Source organism: Beta vulgaris, chromosome 9 (assembly GCF_026745355.1).
Source record: "Beta vulgaris subsp. vulgaris cultivar EL10 chromosome 9, EL10.2, whole genome shotgun sequence".
Taxonomy (NCBI): domain Eukaryota; kingdom Viridiplantae; phylum Streptophyta; class Magnoliopsida; order Caryophyllales; family Amaranthaceae; genus Beta; species Beta vulgaris.
This window is the reverse complement of record NC_079210.1, coordinates 29,958,908-29,982,701: the sequence shown is the minus strand read 5'-3', so window position 1 is coordinate 29,982,701 and position 23,794 is coordinate 29,958,908. Positions and strand designations below refer to the sequence as shown.

At 34.7% G+C, this 23,794-nt stretch overlaps 2 protein-coding genes and 1 long non-coding RNA gene across 3 annotated transcripts; 2 read left to right on the top strand and 1 right to left on the bottom strand.

Moving 5' to 3' along the window:
• Nucleotides 1–234: 234 nt before the first annotated feature.
• LOC104903539 (ubiquitin-conjugating enzyme E2 36) lies at nucleotides 235–6,561 on the top strand. The gene is made up of 8 exons (XM_010691584.4): nucleotides 235–392; nucleotides 506–533; nucleotides 716–802; nucleotides 2,386–2,444; nucleotides 4,899–4,940; nucleotides 5,020–5,093; nucleotides 5,830–5,927; nucleotides 6,292–6,561. The coding sequence occupies exons 1-8, from the start codon at nucleotides 357–359 to the stop codon at nucleotides 6,327–6,329; spliced, it is 462 nt and encodes a 153-aa protein (XP_010689886.1). The 5' UTR covers nucleotides 235–356; the 3' UTR covers nucleotides 6,330–6,561.
• Nucleotides 6,562–6,979: 418 nt separating this feature from the next.
• Nucleotides 6,980–8,493, bottom strand: LOC104903538 (uncharacterized). Its single transcript, XM_010691582.3, has 3 exons — nucleotides 8,274–8,493; nucleotides 7,751–7,792; nucleotides 6,980–7,674 (listed from the first exon to the last, which is right to left on the bottom strand). The coding sequence occupies exons 1-3, from the start codon at nucleotides 8,451–8,453 to the stop codon at nucleotides 7,108–7,110; spliced, it is 789 nt and encodes a 262-aa protein (XP_010689884.2). The 5' UTR covers nucleotides 8,454–8,493; the 3' UTR covers nucleotides 6,980–7,107.
• Nucleotides 8,494–21,061: 12,568 nt separating this feature from the next.
• Nucleotides 21,062–22,658, top strand: LOC125493449 (uncharacterized). The gene is made up of 2 exons (XR_007270017.1): nucleotides 21,062–22,334; nucleotides 22,439–22,658. It is a non-coding gene; the product is annotated as an uncharacterized LOC125493449 (long non-coding RNA).
• Nucleotides 22,659–23,794: the final 1,136 nt, after the last annotated feature.

Sequence of the window (23,794 nt, the reverse complement as noted above, 5' to 3'; positions counted from 1 at the left end):
GCTTCAATAAGTTCAGTTCAGTTCAGTTTAGCTGTTTTATGCCGAAAGGAACAGACCCTTGGTACCCGAGATAAGCCGACTTAAACTAGACCGAGTATTTAAATTGACAAGTCTAGCTCTACGGCTCTATGCTAGTTCAATATTCGGCCTGGCCCGGCCCGGCAGTCCCAGCCCAGTGAGGAAGCCAAACCCAGCCTAGCTAGCCTAGTGGTGATGGAAAGACTACTTTATTACTCCATCTTCTTGCATAAAGCCCTCTTCCATTTGCATTCTCGATTCCAATCTTCACTCTTTTTCTCTCTCCTGATCTACCCCCAACCCCCCTTACCCCCTTCTCCTCGCCTTTGTCTCTCCTAATGGCAAACAGCAATCTTCCTCGAAGAATTATCAAGGTACCCTTTTCAATTATTTCTTTCTTTTCATAAATATCCTTCTCAACAATTTCGATCTCTCTCTACTTTTCTTGGATTTTGATATCCCTTTTTTTTCTTTTTGGATTGCACAGGAAACACAGCGGCTTCTCAGTGAGCCAGGTTTTTTTTCTGTCTCTTTATATTTTTTGTACAAATTTTTGATGGGTCTGTTGTGTTTTAGAATTAGTTCAACTTTTGGTAGTGATTTTGCAGATTATTTTCTTGCGATTATTTTTCTTGAATTTGTTGTTGTTCTGCAGTTTTTGAGTATAATTTATAATCCTGTGGAACTTTCAATGTAGCTCCTGGAATTAGCGCTTCTCCCTCGGAAGAGAATATGCGGTACTTTAATGTTATGATTTTGGGTCCTTCTCAATCTCCTTATGAAGGTTTAAATTTCATCGGCCTTTCGATTATTTCTTTTGCATTTTTGCTTAGTTTTAGCTATGCTGTTTATTGTCAGTTCTTGATTTGTTGTTGTGTAAGGTTTGTTGCTAGTTCTTGTTTGTCTTGTATGAATTGTTAATGTAGTTGCATATCTTCTAGTTTGCCGTGGATGACTATATGTGAAGAGCTTTGAGATCATGTCATCATCGTGTCATAAAGATTGTTGTGATGCTTGGAATGTTAATTTCATGTGTTTCGTTATTTAACTAGATAGTAGAAGGGCATGTGTTACTGTGAATATTTACCTTGTAGGGTAAATTGAAAAATCTCTTAAAACAAGTGATTGTCACAGGAGGTGCATAGCAAGTCATTTGGTGTTGTTTTAACTATAAATTTGGGGGGTAGCTTTGAAAAAGTTTATTGGATGAGTTGAAAGTTCAAATTTGGCATTCTGATGGTGGTCGTATCATATTGATTTGAATTTAGCAAGAACTCTTGAGAAAGATTCATCAAAGATGGCCCTATAAATTGGATCATCTTAACTTTTTCTTCTTCTTTTGGATGCTGAGACTTTACACTTTTTCTTTCACTTGTAATTTGAACCAATTTTCTTGAAGATTAATTAACACCTATTAGTATAAAATAGGTCATTATTAATATCTAAGATCCTTTGTGATAGTGCCATAGTGGTGTCTCTAGCAACTTCTCCCCAACATTTGTCTAAATGGGTTTTGTTGGAAAATACAATCATAATCTTTTTTATATAGGATATTTGACAACTCTGACAACTGAAATGGTGGATATGATTACTATTTCTAATAGAAGGGAATAATGTTTACTTCATAGAAGAATTAGTTGCAAGAAACTTATTACTTGGAACTCACATTTGTCATTAATTAAAAGTTTGGACCCTAAAAACAAGGCTTGACAACATAAGAGGTATTCAGTGGTTTTGGAAAAAGATCTTGCTAATTGAGTAGGAGCTTATTTCAAACTTTCAAAGTAGTTGGGAAAATGGTCAAATAGTGGCAGAACATCATGGTGGCGGGGGGGAGCTGCGGCCCCGGTCAACTTCTGAATTTGTCCAAAAATTAAGCTTCAAAATGTAATTTTTTAAAAAACAAAATAGCTTTATTTTTGTATTTGGCCCCCTTTAAAAATACAAAATATATTTTTGGTCCCCTCTAAAATAATTTTATGCCCATGCAGTCAAAGTCTTTTTTAGAGCCAAACTTACCTTCCTTTCCTTTTCACCAGTTTTTGTGAGTCCTATATGTCTTCTGTAGCTTGTATAGTTTTCTTGGCTGGAACTCATTTGTTCTCTAAATTCCTCCAGCTTATAAACTTCACTAGAACGCTATCATGTTTATCCTTGTGAAAGTAACGCAACATGATATACAGACCCATAATTGCTGTTGTGGATCTCCTTTTGACGTATCAACATGGTAGTTATAGGTGAAAAGTTTGATGGATCATCAATGTAATTCTTTTTGACAATATTTGGTATATACTGTGTTCCTTCCAACACCATTTGCCACCTTTTCACGGGTTCTTATGTTAATTTTCAAATTTGACTCATGTATAGGGGGTGTCTTCAAGTTGGAGTTGTTTCTACCAGAAGAATACCCAATGGCACCTCCAAAGGTACTTTGTGTTTTACGATTTTCAGCATTAAGTTTGACTTGACTTACAATACTAGTGGTTGCTTTCTCGTTACATATTGAATTATGACCCCTTTGTTAATAGAGTGGAATGGAGATATGAAAAGGAGGAAGGTTGAATGCTGGTGCTTTGATACTTGTTTTTCATGATTCTATTAGGAACTATGTCTATAAGCTCCTAACACTAGTCTATCTGATATTTCAGTTATTTCTTTAATGTTAAGTTATGGGCTTCATATATTGCGAACACATGAGTGGTGTCATTCATTTCTATCCTCCGTTCAAAAATTCTCAGTTACTATCTGAAAGTCAAAGATGATGACTAATTAATTTTAGTTTGGCCTTTGCTATTCATGAATTATCTTCAAAAGATTGTAGTGTTTCTCTTTTCAACCATGGAACTCGATTGAAAAATAATGTTAAGAGGCAATGCTTGTAGCACACGCGCTATGTCACAAAAAATTGCTAATGTTCAAAAAAGTGCCCTTGTCATAACATGTGTGCTGCAGAAAGAAGACATTTACCCTGTCTTGGGAGCATCACATATTGACCTTCGCTTTTAAGGCAATGGTTTGTTAGTGATTGAATTTTGAACCTTGTGATTTAAGAATGTGAGGAACTATACAAGTCCCTTTTTTTCTTTTTTTTTAAAGCTCAACTAGGTATATGTCTAATGTCTTAACGTATATTTTCTGCTGTCATTAGGACTAGAACCTGTAATATCTTTGTAAGATTGGAAGTCTTGATTTGACTAGATAATGAAACTATTTGTTATAGCTATATGGACTTCCGAAAAAGATATTTCTTCTCTACCATTTCACGTTTGCCGATGCATGGTTTCAAACATTAATATATTTAATCATCAATAATAAAAGTTGTAAAAAGTTGATATTAAAAAAATTGTACATTAAGATGAATCCAACAAGATCCTATATGACTATGTTTTTCCTTATATACAAACCACCAAAGACAATTTAAGTATAAGATATGAATAGTAAACACTATGCAAATAATGCAACTATTTTTATATGGAGGAAGTACATGTCCAATTGTCTTTACTGGATAGAGATTTTGTTTTCAACTCTGCTCTTTCTCATTTTCCAAGCTTTTTCTTGCTGCGAAGGTGTAGTTTTATATCCACTAGGAGAATAGTTCAAGGGAAAAACATTTTTATATCTGCCCATCTTAGCTGTTGCAACCAGGCCTTTGACAATTTCAGAATGAAGTTAGAGCACCATTGCAAATTTGGTTTCCGGGATCACTGGTCTAGTGGCATGTTTTTGTGGTGATTTTTGTATTGTGTTGCTTATGCCTTATGCCATTTTAATTGTTCAAGCTATTCTTATTATATTGTTGACTCTCCAATTGGTTTACCTGTTTATGCTTTTTTTGTTTCACATAAGCTTCGTGTAAGCCCTCAGCCCCTCACAATCTCACTCTAACAAAGCTACATTATTGGTGACATGTCATGCCTTCTTGTCCTTTATTTAAAGAAATGATAAGACTAGGAGCTTATGTTATTGGTGTTTACATGCATATGTTCAAGTTAGAAAGTAAAGAGATGAAAAGGTTTACAATGCTCGTAGGACTACTATATATATCTTAACTTGATGATGTGTTATTTGGGAAAGTTGCAGCACAGGATGAGACCTAAAATGGGACCTGTATGATGTCGACCTCCCCCCCTGCCTTTGCTGTCTTTATATTTGTAGATCTTCTCTGTTTTGTATGGGTTTTAGATATCCTCTACCGTGCTGTATTATCCTGTCATACTTGTATGTATCTATCACTCTCTCTTCCTGGTTAGAAATTATGTATAGCAGACCCAACCTATAGTGAGCCTCATTTGACCTTCAGTTGATGTCATAGTTCGAAAATGTGGTTTCGGTCACGGTCGCGGTAACGGTTACGGTGATGCGGGAACGGGGATGATGCGGTTGTCGTACCGCCGAATATCGGCTTAGACCATGAGATATCCCTAAAACTCGCCTAAAACGCGGTTTTTTTACACCTTTACAATTCGGGTATTATCATTTCCGTATATTTGAAAACCTTTACGATACGGGCGGTACGATACGATGCGGCCTTGTTTTGACACTATCGTTGATGTAGTACTTTTTAATCTTAGAGCAACCAGCAAAGTCGTTGATGGTGTAAAGGTTGTACTCTTTTTTGTTGTGCTATTTTCTTCAGATTGTTATTTGGTGTTAATTCTTCTATAGTGGAATTCTTTGATACTGTTATTATTGTTTTACTTCTGTTTACTTTGTCTATTATTTTTTGGACTTGCTGTAAGCTACTACAAAATGAAAGCTGTCTTTATTATTTTTCTCTGCCTAATATTATAATTTGTCATCAAGTTTACTCAAAAAATGTTTTTCTTTTACGTACATGGAGATGTATTCATTTTCTTAAGATCTATTCTCTCTTGGAACAGGTCCGCTTCTTGACTAAGATTTATCATCCGAATATTGATAAGGTGTGAACCTACTCTTTTTATCCGAGGTCATGCTACAATTTCATTTTTTGCAAGCTAATATGAAAATGTCTTTGTGCAGCTTGGAAGGATATGCTTAGACATTCTTAAAGATAAATGGAGCCCAGCCCTGCAGATCCGAACAGTATTACTGAGGTAAACAACTGTCGACAATTTTATGTTAGGGGAAGCGAAATTGCTAACAACTACTTCTTTCGTTTTTTACTTGCACCATTAGATGTTGGCAAAATAAATTAGGGGAGGAGAGAGATAAAAAAAAAGGGACTCCATGTGCTAGGAGAGGTAAAGAGAGAATATATTGCGAAAAATGTATATGATGTAAGTAATAAACTTCTTATAGTTACATCATTTAGTGTGAAGAGAGAAGGAATGCAGAAGTGAGGATAACTTTTTTTTTCTCTGAATAGTGTGTTATAACTAAGAAATTTACTTAACAAATGTTAAATAACGTCTGTCACCCTGAAATCTTGCACTTTTTTTTTGCGGGGAGCGGGTGGTGGTGTTATGGATTTTTCGATGCATACGGAAATGTGGGTTCAAAACATTGATGACATCCAATAAATCCAACGTTGTACTTTTTGACCAGATTCTGTGTATTGCATATATAAAGTCTCCCTTCCTTATGTGGTGTGACAAATTTTTATATTATGACAAGAGATGGTTCATTGTATACTGGTGGTGCTTATTGTCCATTTGTTCTCCTGCTGATTGTCTTGAAATCCGTCTGGATATATTGTTGGATACATATTTTTCGAGTTTTTGGTTGTAGTATACTTTTCTAACAAATGATTTGTAGTTAATAATAATTTAGTTTCAGTAAACTATCTGAAACTTTTTGGGGTCAATGATAATTAACTCTCGCTCTAATCAGTATCCAGGCACTTTTGAGTGCTCCCAACCCAGATGATCCCCTTTCAGAGAACATTGCAAAGCACTGGAAGAGTAATGAAGTTGAAGCTGTGGAAACAGGTTTGCATACTTTGCAATAACCGTTCCCTTTTTAATTAGCCTGCCGTTCCAATTTTATCTTCTACTTAGCCATTTTGGTTTGTCCTAATCGAATCTTCCTCTTAATATGTGTGTCAAAGCCTAAGTGGAAGATAATTTGGGACATGGGGAGTACTGTATAGGTTCTTAATACCCAAGTTCAATGATCAATCTTTTACACTTGTATTTCCTCTATCTAAGCTGACATAGGTATGTATGTAGACAAGTTAACCATGAACTTCCAACAAGTTACAATGTGGAATAATATAATATTGATGTTACAATAAATTTATTTGCTAGTATGATGTACAAGATTGTTGACTAATACTTGCTCTTTGTATTTCAGCAAAGGAATGGACGCGCTTATATGCAACAGGTGCTTGACAATGAGAGCTTATCACACAGTGTCAATTCTGCATTGTATCTTTAAAGTTTGAACCAAATTATAAAATTTACTGCCCTTTTCATGGAAAATGGAAAGAGAGTCGTGTTTCGATGATTAGTATGATAACCCAAAGGCCTCCAATTGCTGGTTGTAGATGATTCTCATCACAAAATTGCTTCACTCATGTACTCTCGTCAATGTTTGTAATGCTTATTTCTCAATTTCAAATCATGCTCATCTGAAACTATTTTAATGGGGTTGTTGAGGGTGGTAAAGGGTTTGGGAGCCGGACATGTTGATCAATGTTTGCATTGCGGTGTCCCTCATAGTGCTTTGTCTACATCGTTGATCGATCTCATATGAAACATAAAAATGTATTATGTTGAGAAGAAAATAGAAGTCCACTAATTAAGTTCTTACACCAATAACTTTGTGTAATGTCAACTAGTAGTATATTTTTGGGTCGTACATAACTATGATACTACTGAATACTGATGATGAGGTTCTGAGAAAAACCGAATAACACAAATTTCTTCATGAAATCAACTGCGCAAAACACAAAACTACACATTCTACCACTTGTATCCTCCAAACTTCAAATCTGCCATTAAAAAGTACTAGTAATAGAATTTCAGAAACAAAATCTTGCTAAAAGTAAAACACAGCTTTAATTGAAATTCAAAGAAGCAACACTTCTTGATGGCTTATTTTGAAGATAGCGAAAATCAGTAAACCTCTTACTAGTATAATCTGAGCACAGCTGACTTTGAGAAGGCGCTAGACTTGACTTCGGCATTGAGCTTTGTCTTTCTTTGACCACCCATTCACCAACGAAGAGGACAAACAACCACCAGAACTGCTGCTGTTGCTTGGACCAGGAGCAGCGCCGGAGCTAGTCGTCAACGATGATACCTTCTGCCTCTTTATTGAATTACGAACAGATTTGCTGGTTGTTGGGACTGGCAAACCAAAGATAGGAACATAAACGGCAGAACTGTTGATCGGACCACTGCGAATATAAGTGGCAGAACTGCCGCTGTTGCTCGGACCACATCCACCGCCACTGTTGGAGCTCATTGGTGATGCTGACTTAGGTTTCTTTTTTGCCTTCAGATACTTCGATTTTTTAGCTGTTGTACTGGAAGGAACAGAGACAATATCGTCGTTTTCTGGTTTGATTGATCTGAAGGATGTGACGGAGCATTCTTGCCAGTTGAGAGCTTTTAGATCCTTGATTACTTCGTCGATTTTGACGGTTGATTTTGCTGTTGATGAAATATCGTCGTTCAGTGTTGATCGCGCTGGATTGATTGGCTCAATTGCTCTCACTGCTTCCTCAGCTAACTGTGATAGTTTCGTCAATCAGAAAAAACGAAAGAAGACAAAAACAGGAGAGAAAGAGAGATGAAGAACTCGAAACCTTCCGTTGTCCGAGCTTCTTAAAACCGTGGATTGAAACTATCTGCATTATAGAGAAAAATAATCAAAATCACAAAATATGAATAATGATCACATGAAACTTTTGAAAAGTTCATTCATGCATTGGGAAACAGTACCTCGCCATTTATCATTATACAACATTTTCCAGTTCAAGTAATCATCAATAGAAACAACTTTGATTCATGAATATCATGTAACAGATTTGAATATTCACATCTGAGATTACCGGAATTGAGGTTGAAGTTTGAGTAAAATTAGCTTAACATTTTGATTCATAACAATTTCTAGTTCCAGTAACAATAGTCAAAGAAAGATTTGATCCGTGAACATAAAACAGGAATTAGAAAATTCTCATAGGATATCAGCAAAATCGATGTTGAAGTTTGAATTGACATTTGAAACAGAGTGAAATTTCGTTCATATGTTAGAATTTGTACAAATTAGCGAACAATTTAAATAAATGTTTCATTTCTAATCAAGCAAACATCAGAGAGAGAGAGAACCAGGTTGAGATGATCGACGGTAAAATCGGCGTAATCGCGGGAGTGAAGGAAAGCAAGGTAGTTCTCAAGAGAGAAACACTTCTTTTCTCTGGTCTTACAATTCGTAATTTGCTCTGTTTTTTGCATCTGCTGATGATGGTGGTGATGAAACTGGTCAGCAACTGGACTCACAATCTCCATTCTCTTTCTCTCTCTTTGTTTTTGCGTGTTGATTAAAATTAAGCATGTAAGTTATGAATTGGTAGCTATTGTTTGGTATTTATAAGAGTGATTTTAGAGCAATAGACTTGAATATGAAATGGTCGTATTTTTCGCGGGCATTTTTCAGTCTTACAAGTTTGAATAATAATACTAGTCTTTTATCTAACAGAATTGTGTTTTACTGAATTTCAAATTTTGTGCTGTCTACAATATTGTGATTCATGACATTCAGTTTTCAGCATAAACTTGTGACTTTCTTTTCAGAATTTTATAGTACATTGGTTTCATATTCTGTAAATTTAGTTAATACAAATTAGAAATAAACAATCAAAATTTTAGCTAATTAATTGTTAAGGCCTTAGTTCTTAGAAGGAGCTAGTAAACTTTAAACTACTTTCAAAGTCGTACTAAACTTTTTTCTTCTCAATGATTCCTCTTTTTTTTTTTTTTTTAATAAGGTGTTGGGGGAAAGAGTTGATTAGAATGACAAAAATAATAAGCTATGAACATTGCTTGATCGAAGAGACAAGACCTCTTAGTCTAATAGTAACACTACTTTTTTCTTAGGGTGATTAATTAGGGTTCAAATTCTGACCTCAATAATTTGAGGCGGGTAACATGATTGTTAATCCGGCCATAGGCTTGGCCTTAAGATAGGGCAAGCCCAACGAAAAAACTTGTATATGATAAAAATAAAAGGTACACCATTTATTGTAAATACAAAGTTATTTCACTTTTCAATTTTATAATGTTTATATTATCCCCTACTTAACAATCTTACACTCACTTACATAAAAAGGAATCTCCCTCATTAGTTATATTTCATTTTTGATTAATTATTAATTGCATCCAAATTATTCCCTCCGTCTTTCTATTGTTTATTGACTTTACTTTATCTCCCTCCCAAACTTGACTCTAGATCTTTCCAATACTTTCTCTCTTCTATCTTTCTTACATTAAATCGAAATCTCGATATCTTTCTCTCTCTCTCTCCCCCCCAGCCCTAAACGTATGTAACTCTAGATATATCCAACACTTTCTCTCTTCTATCTTTCTCACCTTAGAATCAAATTCTCGATCTCCCTCTCTCCCCCACCCCCCAAACGTGACTCTAGATGTTTCCAATAATTCATCTCTTCTATATGTCTCACTAGGGGTGTGAATGAGACGAGACAACTCGCGAGATACTCAAGATCGACTCCGTCAAAACTAGGTCAAAGTCGGACTCGACTTGATGACTAACGAGTTAAGTTGAGCTACTCCTTCCTCAACTCGATGATAGGTTGTCGTACAACTGTCAAAAATACAGTAAGTAGGATCGAATCCACAGAGAGATGGTTGTTTTATAATTAGCTTTTTGAACATGGTGAAGCTAAACTAATTGCGAAAAATCAAATTACAAATATCAAATAAGGGAAAGACTAGGAAAACGGTTCATTATGTATGCAATTTAGGATCTCAAGAATGATAGGAAAAACTCAATAAATCAACCTGACTAGGGAACATGAAATTTCTTTCGAACATTACCTCCCTCAAAACTCACTAAGACGTTTTAGTCTAATCATAGATCGCTACGCCTACTATTGAAAGCTTATGCAAAATCCTATCTCTCGATCTATAACTTTGTAATGCACTTAATAATCAGTCAACTTTGGCTGAACTTGCATATTAATAAAACTAACTCAATAATAAAAACAATAGACGAATTCACAAGAAAAAAATCATTCAATCAATTCCTCATACATATATAGATGCCCATATCCCTAAAAGTTAAGCTACTCACTCAAAATTTGGGAACAAAATAAGCAAGCATCATGAACTAATAATGAAGAATAGAAGGATAATGATAAGTGAGGAGCAAAATACCAATTGAAGAACAAATCTTGAAATCAAATACTTGTATTAAGAGATTCAATGTACTTGAAAAATTGCATAAGCACCTCTTGACCTCTACTTGTTGCTAGAGTGAGTGAAGCGACAAACGAGGAGATTCAATCTCTTCCTGAATCGGAAATGATAATGTGATTGAAAATGTTGAAGGAGATTATAATGTGAATGTTGAGAATCTTGTGAAAATGAATTATGCTAATGTGCAATTTGAAATTGCATACTGGAATTTTACTGTTTTTTGTTATGTTGTGGGGGCTAATCCTCCACCCCATGATATGGAGGGGTTTGTCAGATGTATGTGACGAAATTATGGAGTGGATAAGTTAGCATTGATGAAAAAAAGAATCTATAATGTGAGATTCAGATCAATGGAGAAACGAGACTAGATTTGCCATCAATCCACCATTCTTTGACAGTAGACCAATGATTATGAAGGCATGGGATCCTAGCATTGATATAAGTAGAGATGAATTAATAATCGTGTGTTGTGCCTATTTGGATTCATTTGAACCTAGATTTGAAATATCAGGGAGAGAGCTATATAACCAAAATAGCAGGACTAATTGGAAAACCAATTAAGGTGCACTAAGCTACACTAAAAAGGGGGAAATTTCCAGAGGTAGTTTACTTCATCAATGAACTGGATGCTACTATTGCTCCCCGGATGGAATATGAGTAGAGGCATGTGGTGTGTAATGTGTGTAAGGGCATGGGACATATAACTCAGGACTCAGGAGTGTAAAAAGGTTGTGGTGAGGCAGGTGTGGAGACCAAAACCAGTTCAAGAAGGGTCTAAGTAGGTGGAATCTCAAGCTATATTAGGTGAGAAGAGTGATGGGAAATTTCTACCACTTGGAAATCCTGTAAGGAGAAGTTTAGCTATGCCTAGGCCTATTGTTACTCATAATGACTCTCAGGCCTTGGATGGATCTCGAACTATTGTACTTGTGGGAGCAGTCTAGTTTATGCAACGGGTGGAAGAAATAGGGGGTAGCCAGCCTCCTATGGGCAATGGATATAATTATAGTATAGAATGTTGGGGTGGGGGTAATAGTCCTTAGAAGCAGATGGATGTCAAAAAATTCATCAGCGTGAAGTCTATAGGTCTTGTAAGCCTCATTGAAACCAAGGTGCAGGTAGCCATTATGGGGTGTTTTTACCAGAAGTTGTGTGTAGGTTGGTGTTTCTCTTCTAATTAATTCCGTTCATCATAAGGGTGGGAGAATTGTTATTGCGTAGAATCCTAGTAGCTTTGGTGTAAAAATCTTGGTTATGACTAGCTAGATGATGCACTGTCTAGTGACTCCTAACAGTGGTGGTAGTAATTTCTTTTGTTCCTTCATATATACTTTTGATGAAGCTCAAGCCATGAATCTTACTTGGAAGAATCTCATGGAGATAGTAGAGAACATAAATGGTCCATGGATGATTGTTGATGATTATAATTGTGTAATGCATGTGGAGGAAAGGAATGGGACGGTGGTGAGACCTCAAGAAACTAGAGCTTTGAGAATTTGTACGACGAATTGTGGTATGCATGATCTGACCAGTACTGGATGTATGTATACTTGAAATAATATACATATAGATGAGCATAGGGTGTTTAGCAAGATTGATAGGGTAATGGTGAATGATGAATGGGTAAACATGTTTTTCTATTGCAACAACACATTTCATGCCAGAAGGAACTTTTAATCATACCTCTATGATCAGTAATGTTTATCCTCGGGTGGAGCCAGGGAAGCAACCATTTTAAGTATTATAAAACGTGGAATTCTGCTCCAAATATTAATGAAATTATCTCTAATGTTGAAGAAGTTTGGTTGATGGCCAACATATGTTTAGGGTGATAAGGAAGCTTATGCTAATTAAAAAAAGCTTTAAGGAAAACGAATGGGTTTCTCTGAGTTAAAGTTTGCAGATACATTAGCTTATAAGAATTTGATTTGATGTCAGCAGGCAATTCATGAGAATTTAGGGGATAAAGTTTGATGTGAGGCTGAATTGGTGGTTAATCAGCAATGTAGAAATGTTCATCATTTTTGGCTCAGAAAGCTAAATTGAATTGATGTAAGGAGGGTGAAGAAAACACTAGCTTGTTCTATGAATCTATCAGGAAAAGAAGATTGATGAATAGTATCTGTGCAATTCATGACTCTCACGTAATGTGGAGGGATACATTGTTGGATGTAAATAAAGCTCTTTGAGCTATTACAAGTCTCTTTTGGGTGATCTTTTGCAAAATAGCGTTCAAGCTAATTAGGATGTGATTATTATGGGTCATGTGGTCTATGAAGTGCAACGTCAAATTCTTATATTACAAGGCCGTATGTGTAGCGGAGGTCAACTAAGCTATTTTCTATCCCTGGAGAGAAGTCAATGGGTTTGATGGTTTTGGGTCATCTTTCTTTAAAAATTCATGGCATATTGTATGGGAGGGAAAAACAGTTCTGAATTTTTTCTCTTCAGGGAAGCTCTTGAAAGAATTGAATGCAACCATCCTTACTTTGGTTCCAAAAGTTCCTTGTCCTCGTAATGTGATGGAATTTAGACCAATTGCATGTTACAATCTTCTATATAAGTGCATCACTAAGATGTTATGTAGCAGGTTAAAACAAGTGTTACATACTCTCATTGCTTAGAACTAGGGAGCATTTGTGCATGAGAGATATATTGTGCACACAATACATCATGATGTGTCAAGATTTAGTTAGATACTATGCTAGGAAAAATGTGAGGCCAAGTTACATAATGGAGGTTGATATGAAGAAGGCATATGATGTTATTGATTGGGAATTCTCCAAGAGATGTTGGTAAGCTCTTGAAGTTCCCTGATTCTTTTATAAGACTTATGAAGACTTGTAAAGTTTTCTGTTATGATTAATTGATCCCTACATGGTTTGTTTTGCCTCAAAAATAGATTTGAAGCAAGGGGATCTAATGTCCCCCTTGCTTTTTGCAATATGCAAGGAATATCTGTTAAGGCTAATGAGGAAGGTGGGTGAGCATCCTTTGTTTACTTATCATCCTAGATGCAAAAGTGTGAAGTTGACCACTTAATTATTGCTGATGATTTAATCTTATACTATGGTGGTCTGACTCCTTTTATGTACATTACGTTACAAGCTTTTCAGCTATTCTCATCTTCTTTAGGGCTACAAATTAGTGAGAATAAATATGATATCTATTCAGCAGGCATGGATCGGAGGATTAGTGTGTGCAAAGAAGTGTATATGGATTTTCTTATAGTAGGCTCCCTTTTAAATATTTGAGAGTTCCAATTGGTGCTAAGAAAATTAAGATAATTGAATGTATATCCTAGTTAAGGAAATGACTGCTAGGATAGAGTGTGGAGTAGCAGAAATCACTCTTATGCAAGGAGATTATAACTCATTAACTTTATCGTGCTAAATATCCATGTTTATTGGGTTCAAGTTTATATTCTTTCTAAAGTTATGCTAAATGAGATTAACAATGTGGGTAGGGCATTTCTATGGAGTGGCAACTATTTTAGTAGTAAGCATGGCAATGTAGCTTAGGATAAGGTGTGCACAGCTAAGAAGGAAGAGGGTCAGGGAGTTAGAAGAATTGAAGAATGGAATAAGGCTGCTTTGGCCAAGTATGTTTGTGCAATTGCAGTTAAACAGGATAATCTGCGGATAAGATGAGTGAATGGAGTGTATATGAAAGAAGCTGAGTGGTGTAGCTAGTATTCGAAGCAAGTGTGCAAAGTAAAAGAAATGATAAAGAGGCTTTATTCTCAGAATGACATACAAGCCATGACAAATTATTAAGTTAAGAAAGTTTATGGGGAGCAGACTGACACTCTGGAAGTTGTTCAATGGCATATTATTTTGAATAGGATGTCAATTCCAAAGCACATAATGATTGGTTGGTTAATAATACATGGAAGATTTATAACTACTGATAAATTGCAATGGATTGGTGTTATTGATGCTTATTGCAACTGAGAATTAGCTTCAAATGCACACTACTTAAAATATGTTCTACAAGATAGTATTATTCATGCGTAAGAGTAGAAGATCACAAATTCAGAAGAAAGTTGTAGCAGCTTTAATTTAATAACTTTGGTGTACTTTATTTGGTGGGCCAGAAATGAAACTCATTGGAACAAGGTTGTGTGCCATCATGATATTGTAGCTAAGAAACTAAAACAGCAATGGTTGATGCATATGCAATGGATTCTCTCTAATAGGATTATAGATAAACATAGAGCTTGGATAGAAAACCTCAAGGAAGTAAACGTATAACTTATAAACTTTCTTAGTTTGAGGGGTCCAACGTAGTTGGTTTGTTTTTCTAAGAAAGTTGTTTTAGGTTATAAATAATTTTCAATAGTTCAATAGAATTATTATTACTTAGCCAAAAAAAAACTAGAATTAGGGTTCTTGAGAGAATGAAAATACTTAGAAAACTAATAAACCGAATAATAGTGTAAAATGCCGTTTTTCCACTTTAATAGAAGTTTTTATATTAAGACAAGAAACTATGAAACGATATATAGAAACTGGGACCCACTTGGGCTAGTGGGGCGGAACCCGCCCGAGACGATTTCCAAGTCATTTTCCATAGAAGTGCGATATCGATCTGCTTGACCGTGCAATATCCGCCCAGCCCGGCCCGCTACAAAGCATCAAAATTGCTCATTTTTGAATCATAAAAACTTTCTCATCTCTCATTGAAATGTGGCGTGTAATTAGTAATTGGAAAGGTCTTCAAGTCTACTTTCTTAACCAATTGAATCACTCCATTATCATTTATAGCTCTGACTTAAGTTATGAGTAAAAGAGTGGAGAAGAGTTGGTGGTGACACTCCTTTCAGTAACGTTGTGCTTCATTCTAGCCCAAATTCGTCCTAGAGAGATGCTTTGCGATCATCTAGAATCTATCTTCTTTATTGATGTTTCTTATACTCAAGGTTAGCCGACAACAATCTATATTATATGCATCGAAATCACCGGAAATTCATCAAAACAAGCACTTGATCACTTACCCAACATTCAAATGACGTGATTGCTGAATAGATTGAACAACATAACATGTTTGCGGAAACGAAGATGGGACTGAAAGAGCATAATTAGCCAGGCGAAGAGTAAGCGCTCATCACTCATCAACATCTGGAACTCTATGGCGGTGCGATAAGCATATGCTTATTGAACTAAGCATTCGAGGATGGGAACAAGAGGGAAGAATGAAATATATCTTACCGAATTTTATCTGACACTACAAGTATACAAACAATGCAAGAGATCCTTGAAAGGCTCATATATAGTTTAGATTAGGGGTTTTGGGAAAAGTTTTCTAGTTGCTTGATTATGCAGCTTGAGCTGCTTCCATCATAACTACTAACTTTGAAATTATAAATTATCAACTACAAAATCATTAAATACAAACTATTGGATTTACTACCGTAGTTACCGATAACAATTATTTATAATATTTCTTCATATTTTTTTGACTATAATAACACAAACTTTGGCCGCTTCTTCCGCAATAATATAAACTTTCAATGATTATTTAATATATCAAACTTTATTTAAAATAAATTCCTCAATAGGTCATTACCGGTTATTAATTTGTTGTGGGAGGTAAACTAGTTGATGTGGCACTAAGCATGACATGTGTCGTTGATCCATTGGTTGATTTTTTTAATTTATATAAAAAATTTAGAAAACAAAAAAAACAACTTTTTTTCCTTTCTTCTTTTTCCCTACTGCTTCCCTCCACTCTCTTCCTTCCTCCCCCTGCCCTCCCCCACCCTGCCAGTGGAGACCACCCCTACCCTCCCCCTCCCCTGAAATCACCACCCATCCCCGAAAATCAATAAGATTCCATCGAGGGATTTTGATTCTGATTTTGCACAGGCGCGCCGAAGATTCCGTCGAGGGATTCGCATGCGACTTTGCAATTGTGGGTGACGCCTGTGCAAACTAAGATGAGATTGAGTTGTAATTCTATAGTGGGATTGTCGGAGAGAAGAGAGAAAATGAGGTTTTGAAAAAAAAAAATTGTGGGATGATTTGATGAGAGGAAAGGCTGGGGGTGGTGACGATGTCAGGGTGATTTGAGGGAGGAGATAGGGTAGGGAAGCGAATAAGAAGAAGAAGCGAGGGGAGAGAAAGATGGTGGAAGTTTTGACAGTGAAGAAGGGTAGCGATGGGGTCAGGGAGATCGGGAGGTGCTGGGGTGGGGTGGTTCAGGTGGCTTTGGGATTGGGGGTAGGATTACGGGTGGTGTTTCAGGTGGCTTGGGACTGTTGGGAGTGGCTTCGCGATTGAGGGTTGGCTGTTATGGTGGTCGTGGGGTGGGGGTGGTTTCTTGGTGGGAGGGGCTGGTGGGTCAAGGGTGGTTCAGTTGGTTGGGGGGAGGGGAGGAGAGAGAAAGGAATTTTGGTTTTTTAAAAAATTAACCGGCAGGTTACAAGTCATATTGACCTATTCTAGTAATTTTGACGTAAAATTTGTTATATTACATAATAATCAAAAATTTGTATTATTGTCAACGAACAGTCAAAATTTTGTATTATTTTGGTTAAAACATCTTAATTCTTATAGTACTTACATCTTTATAACTAGCCTTTATATGCACACGATGCGTGCATTAATTTCAAAATTTGTTATTCTATTAGATACTCCATTCGTATTTTATTTATGATTAAACTTAAATGTAAAAAATTCAACAGTTAGATGAATTTAGATATATTAATTCGCTAATGTAAAAAAATAAAAAAAAGGTTGTGAGTGATTGTTAACATTAATTTTTTGTGAATGAATATTGAACAGAAAGAACAAAAATAATGAGTTGGTTTAACTGAATTAAAGAGTATCAAACGTAGTGAATGTTCAGACTATTCATGTGCACATTATGTATGCCATCTTTTTTTTATAAGGTATAAATATTTTGTCCATTTAATTTTTTATTGCAGTATTTGATGCATATACCATTTTAAACTTGTTTTAAATGGCAAGTTGGAATGAGAATTTTTAAATGATTTGCTTTTGTAATTTTTTTCATTCCATTAATTAGATCATTAAGGGTATTTTAATCACTTCAAAAGAGGACACCACACCTCCTCCCTTGGCTTATATAATAGAGATAAATGGTTACAATTTTCCCATATAAAGTATGTGGTATTAAGACCCTCCTATACAAGTTTTCTTTTTTGTGGGAAAGCCCAACAGTGCAACTAGACAACATTGCTCGAATAATGCAAAGCTAACAAAAAGTCAATACTAGAAGGAAAATTAATTAACCAAACGTTTCTACTTATAACACAAGGCGAGTAATGAGCTAGCTTATGAGCAACTTTATTACCCTTTCTACGGACAAAACTCCAAGACAAAACATCTAACATACTACTAGCGTGAACAATGTCATCAATAATAAGATGGAAGCTACTCCCACCTTACTCTCGTGAAGAAATTGCGTTAACAAGGTGAAGACAACCACTATCCACAACGACATTCCGAAACTCAAACTCTGCAACAACCTGGATACCAGATAACATAGTCTTTGCCTCGAGAATTAACGACTCCTATTAGTACTCAACCTTCCAAGTCGCAAACAACAACGCCTTACCATTACTCCCCCTAATCACCGCTCCAGTCGATGCACCCAACCTTCCATACGACCCTTGTCCATAGTAAGCTTAACGGAGCCCTCCCCAGGAGGTGACCAACGCTGCGAAGCAGCTAACCCTGCATCTGTCCCTACTTTATCCTGTACACGAAGATCTGCCATGAGTTTATATATGCATATGGGCAATGCAATGGTCTAATGGGGATCAGAAACCTCCCCCCTCAGACAATCACCTATTTCTTGCATTCCAAATAGCCAATAAATAGTCATCAAAATCCCATGCTCTCTACGACGGAGTTGCTCCAACCATGTCAATGCCAAGTCGCCAACACTATGATAAACCCCTGCCGTTGTTTCGCCTGCCCCACTTCAATCTCATATTTGCCTAGCAATAACACAGTCCCTCAAAGAATGCAACTCCATTTCATCCTCCACCGCAAAGGTTGCACAATTCTTTCATACTTGGCACCCACTTACTCAACACCCTGTTCGTCAGCAAATCTCCACGACAAGCCCTCCAAAAGAAAATCTTAACACGAGGGAGAGTATTAGCCTGCCAGATTTTACTACATAATTTTGAGAACATTGATAACGAATCGACGTTCTCTCTATCCAACTCACCAAAAACGGCACGATAAGCCGAACGAACACAATAATTTCCATCTTTTACCAGATCCCAACATAAAACATCATCAGGGAGATGAGAACTAAGAGGAATGCTCAAAGCCAGGAACATGGTAATTTTTGTATAGTACAATTTTTACTTCATAAATCTCTTGTATCTACACAAAGTCAAGAAGAAGGTAGAATGAAGTCAATGAAAACAAATATAGGAAATATAGGGCCAGATTAGGTAACGTCTATTGTAGGAAACTTATTGTTGTACCTTCTAAAGTAGCCATTTATATCCTAGTAAAAACGACGTTGCTAATACTTATTAATGTTGTCAAATTTTTTTAATATATATATATATATATATATATATATATATATATATATAGGGGCAAGATCACATGTGAATGCTCCTTACATGAGAAATGAGGATTAATCCCAACCACACGATTCGATTAGAGTTACAATACTTGTTCATTAATTAGAGTTATACATCCAGAAAAAATTTGAGCCCAAACATAAAAACTTTTTTTTTGAATTTTTTTTTTCTAATATTCTTTTTATTTTTGGAGTTACGTCATTTTTTCATTAAAGTTACATCACTTGTTCATTAGAGTTATAGCACCTAAAATCCATTCTCATTTCTTTTTTTGTCAACATTGTTGATTTCTTGCTGCTGTAAAATGAGATTTTTCAACACAATTGTTATATAATTTTCCTATTCTTTTTCTATTGCAACAATTACCACTTTAAGTAGTTTCATCTATTCGAATCATTTCATTTTTGGTAAAAAAAGCAACTATAGTTGTCAACATCGCATTTACTTTATGTTAATAAAACTATCATTAATTACTCAAATTGCCTCATAAAGTTGCGTTTACTTTATTAAGGATTTATTTATCACCTACTCTAGTTTAACCCTCTATGTTAAACTATCTTTTTTTTTCCTACAAACCATGCCCAAACTCATTGTTGCAGTAGAAAACGACAGATAAAATATTTGTCGTTATACATTAATTTCTTGATTTTTTATTTTGATATATAAATTTTATATTTTTAATGTTCAGTTGAATATTGTAACTAAATTTGTTATTAAATAGTATCCCAATAATTCGTATGACTAACAATAGCTAACACATTTTTAACATGAAAAATACTTGAACGATAGTTTAAGAAAGTAGAGGGTGAACATTTAATATATGTAGGACAGAAAGAATAGAGAAAAAAATATGAGTGTCAACCACAACTTCAACTTTATGAACTGCGACCGCAAATAGTCTAGAAACTCGAACCTTGATTTTCCAATTAGTTTTAGTCGAATTAAGTTCATTGAGAAAACAATAAGATCTGACATATAGATATATGAAAAAGAAAACATAAATAATTATTTATACAACAAATATTCTAGGAATAAAATATTTAGTCAATTGCATAATACCTCTGCAATGTCGTTGACAAACTTTCATTTCATTTTTCATGTAATGCCATCATGGTATGCTATACGTTCAAAACTATATATTTATATTTTTAATCTTTGTATAACTCAATTTTTAAAAATATAATTTTGAAAGGCGTAATCGCTATTGCAACATATAATACATTGTTTTTATTGTTAATTTTATATGTATTTGAAATATATAATAAATAATATGTTATTGTTCATCTAAATAAATATATTTTCATAATTTGTAAAATTATATTGTATATGAAACTTATTTCGAAACATATTTCAAACACTCTCAAAAAATATAATATTGCGAATTATGTAGCAAAAATTATATTCAATTTACATAGTTGAATAATTTAGGTTGTTTATTCAAAATCAGAGTGTAATCTTCACTTTATTAAAAATACCTTATATGTATTTATATCTATGTTAAACACTATTTTTTAAAAAAAAAAAATTAAAAAGAATGACATGTCATGCTTAGGTGGAACTCTCTATAATATTCTAAGGTTGTTTTTCTAAAATCATACTAATTTTTTCATCATATCGATATAGAATTTAATTTTTGTTGTAACAAAAAATTTTCCTTAATAATTTTTGTTGGAATACTAAATTGTTCTGGTTCAGTTGAGTAAGGCTGGTGTTTGGATCCTCTAAAGTTGTAAAAAAAAAACTCTAGAATATAGAGCTTGAGCAATACTAACGATTGAAATATATGTAGGACTCTATTTTTTAAAATATTTAAAATAAAAAGTAATGACATGACAATCCTACGCGGCGCTCTCTATTTCATAAGTTGTAAAATTATATTGTAAATGGATCTTATTTCGAAGAATATTTTGAGCACTATCCAATGGAACAAAAATTATAATATTCCAAATTACATAGCAAAAGTTATACACAATTTACTAATATAATAATTTAGGTTGTTCATGCAAAATCAAACTCTAATTTTACTTTATCTAGAACTTTTTATGTGTATTTAAATCTATGTAGAACTCTATTTTTAAAAATATTTAAAATAAAAACTAATGACATGACAATCCTACGTGGCGCTCTCTCTTTCTCTTTCTCTTTCTCTTTCTCTTTCTCTCTCTCTCTCTCCCTCTCCTCTGTTCACAACCTTCTGTTGTCTCAATTATCTTCAACAAATCTTTTGTATTCAAAGTTGCAGATCTCGAAAAGTTATCGAATTTAGACTCAAAAATTACTCAATTAGGAGTTGTGTGGTAGGAGTTATGCCCATTTGAATTTTTCGGTTGTTGCTGCCATTTTTGTTGCGCTGATGCTCGTGTAGAAACAACAAGCTCTTCATTGCTTCTCTAAATTATTTCCCTTTTTGTTATGTGTAAGAGATGACTCCAATTTCTTATCATCTATTGCACGCAAAGGTAAAATTAGTCTTCTTAGTTTTCAATCTTATTTTCAAAAAGAATATTTCAAATAGTTTATGCCGATAATCATATAATTCACTATTACTATATTTTTAATCAAAGGAAATGGCTAAAATTAGCTAATTCAACGATTGTTTTTTATACCGTTGCAGTAGGAGCATCTATTGCAAGGTCATTTTAGGTTTGTACACTAGTAGAATAAATGTTAATTGCAGCGGTTGAATTGTAACGGTCTTGTCAGTATGCAACAATAAACATTGTTAAAAGAAAATGAGAAATCGAAAACATACTTATTGTTGCGGTTTTTGGTGGAAACCACATCAGTTGATGTCAATGGAAGTTTTTTTCAAAATTTTTTGACTGGTTTGACTAAATTTATTGCTGCGGTTTTCACCCATGCATAAGCACATCAATATATTAAAATATTATTTTCATAATATTTTAATCTATTGCTGCAGTATCTATAAGAAATCGCAGCAATAATATGGTCATTAGGGTTTTTTTAACCTTTTTGCAATAGGGTTATTAGGCGCCATTTTATCCTTCACCCCTCATTTTCATCAGTTCAACCTCACCCTCTCTCACTCACCCTTCACCCTCCACCCTCCCTCCTCCTCTTTCTCACTCATCTCTAGATATGCTCCTTCCTCCTCTATCACTCTCACCCTCCTTCCTCCTCTATCACGCTCACCCTGCACCCTCGTTACTCGCCATCGTTGGTCAATTCTCGTCGTTCTTCTCCTTCATCGGCCTTCTCCTTCATCGGCCTTCTCCTTCATCATCCTCGAGCTTCCTTCTCGTCGTTCTTCTCTTTCGCCGACCTTTCTTCTTATCCGTTCACCAGACGATACTCCAGTCCTCGTCATCATCGTTCTTCGCTCGACCTCGTCGACTTTTGTACTTTTTTCACCAAACGAAGTAATTCCAGATCTGTATTTTTCATTTTCTTCATTTTTTAAGTTTAGATTATATGTTTAGGATTTGATTTTTTTTTTTACTTTTTTTTCAATGAATTATGGTAGAGTTCGTGGCTTGGGTCGCCGTGGCTCGGTCGTACCGTAGCTTGGGTCGTCGTGGCTCGATACTGTAACTTTCTTTATTTAGTTTCAATTTCTTCTTTAGTTAGTTTCATTTCCTCATTTTCTTTTATGGTTCATTTTTTTTTATCTTTTGTATATTGTAATTGTTTTATTTTCATTATTAATGATTTTGTACACAATGTATGGATTCAATGTGTTGTAAGAGTGGGTTTTTGTTACTTTAAGTTTTTATTGTATTTTAACATTGAAAATACTGTGAAGATTTTAGTTTCAAAAAATTAAAATTTGAAAAAAAGGTGCACCTATTGATGCTGCGTTTTTGGTCCAAAACCGCAACAATAGGTGTGGCACTTTTTTAATATTAAAAAAAGACAACTTGTTGTGGTTTTGGGTAGAAACCTCAGCAATAAGTTGACGTATATATTGATGCGGCTAAAAACCCCAACAATAGGTAATTACCTATTGTTGCGCCCTTAATTGTGACACGGCTAAAATTGCCACAATAAGCCACTTAATGACCGCCGCAATAAGCAATTATTCTACTGGTGGTGAATTGAGCAATTACAACGATTTTATAATGATCGTTGCATGAGATAGATCTATATCAAGCAACGGTTTTGTGATGGTCGTTGCATTAGGTAAAATTAAAACAACATTTTGATATAGGTCGTTGCATTAGACATTATTTTGGCAACGTGATCGCCAAGTTCCCGCAATTATCTCTTTCCCTCTATTTTGTTTTCAGGAGATTTTAAAATCTTCACAAAAGACTTCTAATTTCAATACTCCTAACTTTTCGTAAAAGAATGGAAAAAAGAAGACCCATCCATGGTTAGCTAACTGATCGAATTGAAAAAGAAAAACCCTTAGAGGATTTGCCAAAAAATTCCAAACTCCTAAATCTTTCAACTGCTAAGAAGAAGAGGAAGAATTCACAAATTCAAGAAATTTCTTTCAATATTATTCCAAAGCTCTTCCAAATTTACGAATATCTGCACAATTCAAGTCTTAAACGCAACAAGTAGGCGAAATTCTTTAATAAAACCAAAGAAAAGAGGCGAAATCTAGATTATCAATCAAACTTCAATAGGTATGTTCTTCAACTTCAATTGTTATGGGAGTTCAAGTGCATGTTAGTCATGGGGTTTCGAAATTATGCATAGTAGAGGCGAAATTTGGGTAACTGCACTTAATTGAAAATTATATTGGCCTAAATATATATATATATATATATATAAATATATATATATATATATATATATATATATATATATATATATATATATATATATATATATATATATATATATATATATATATATATATATATATATATAT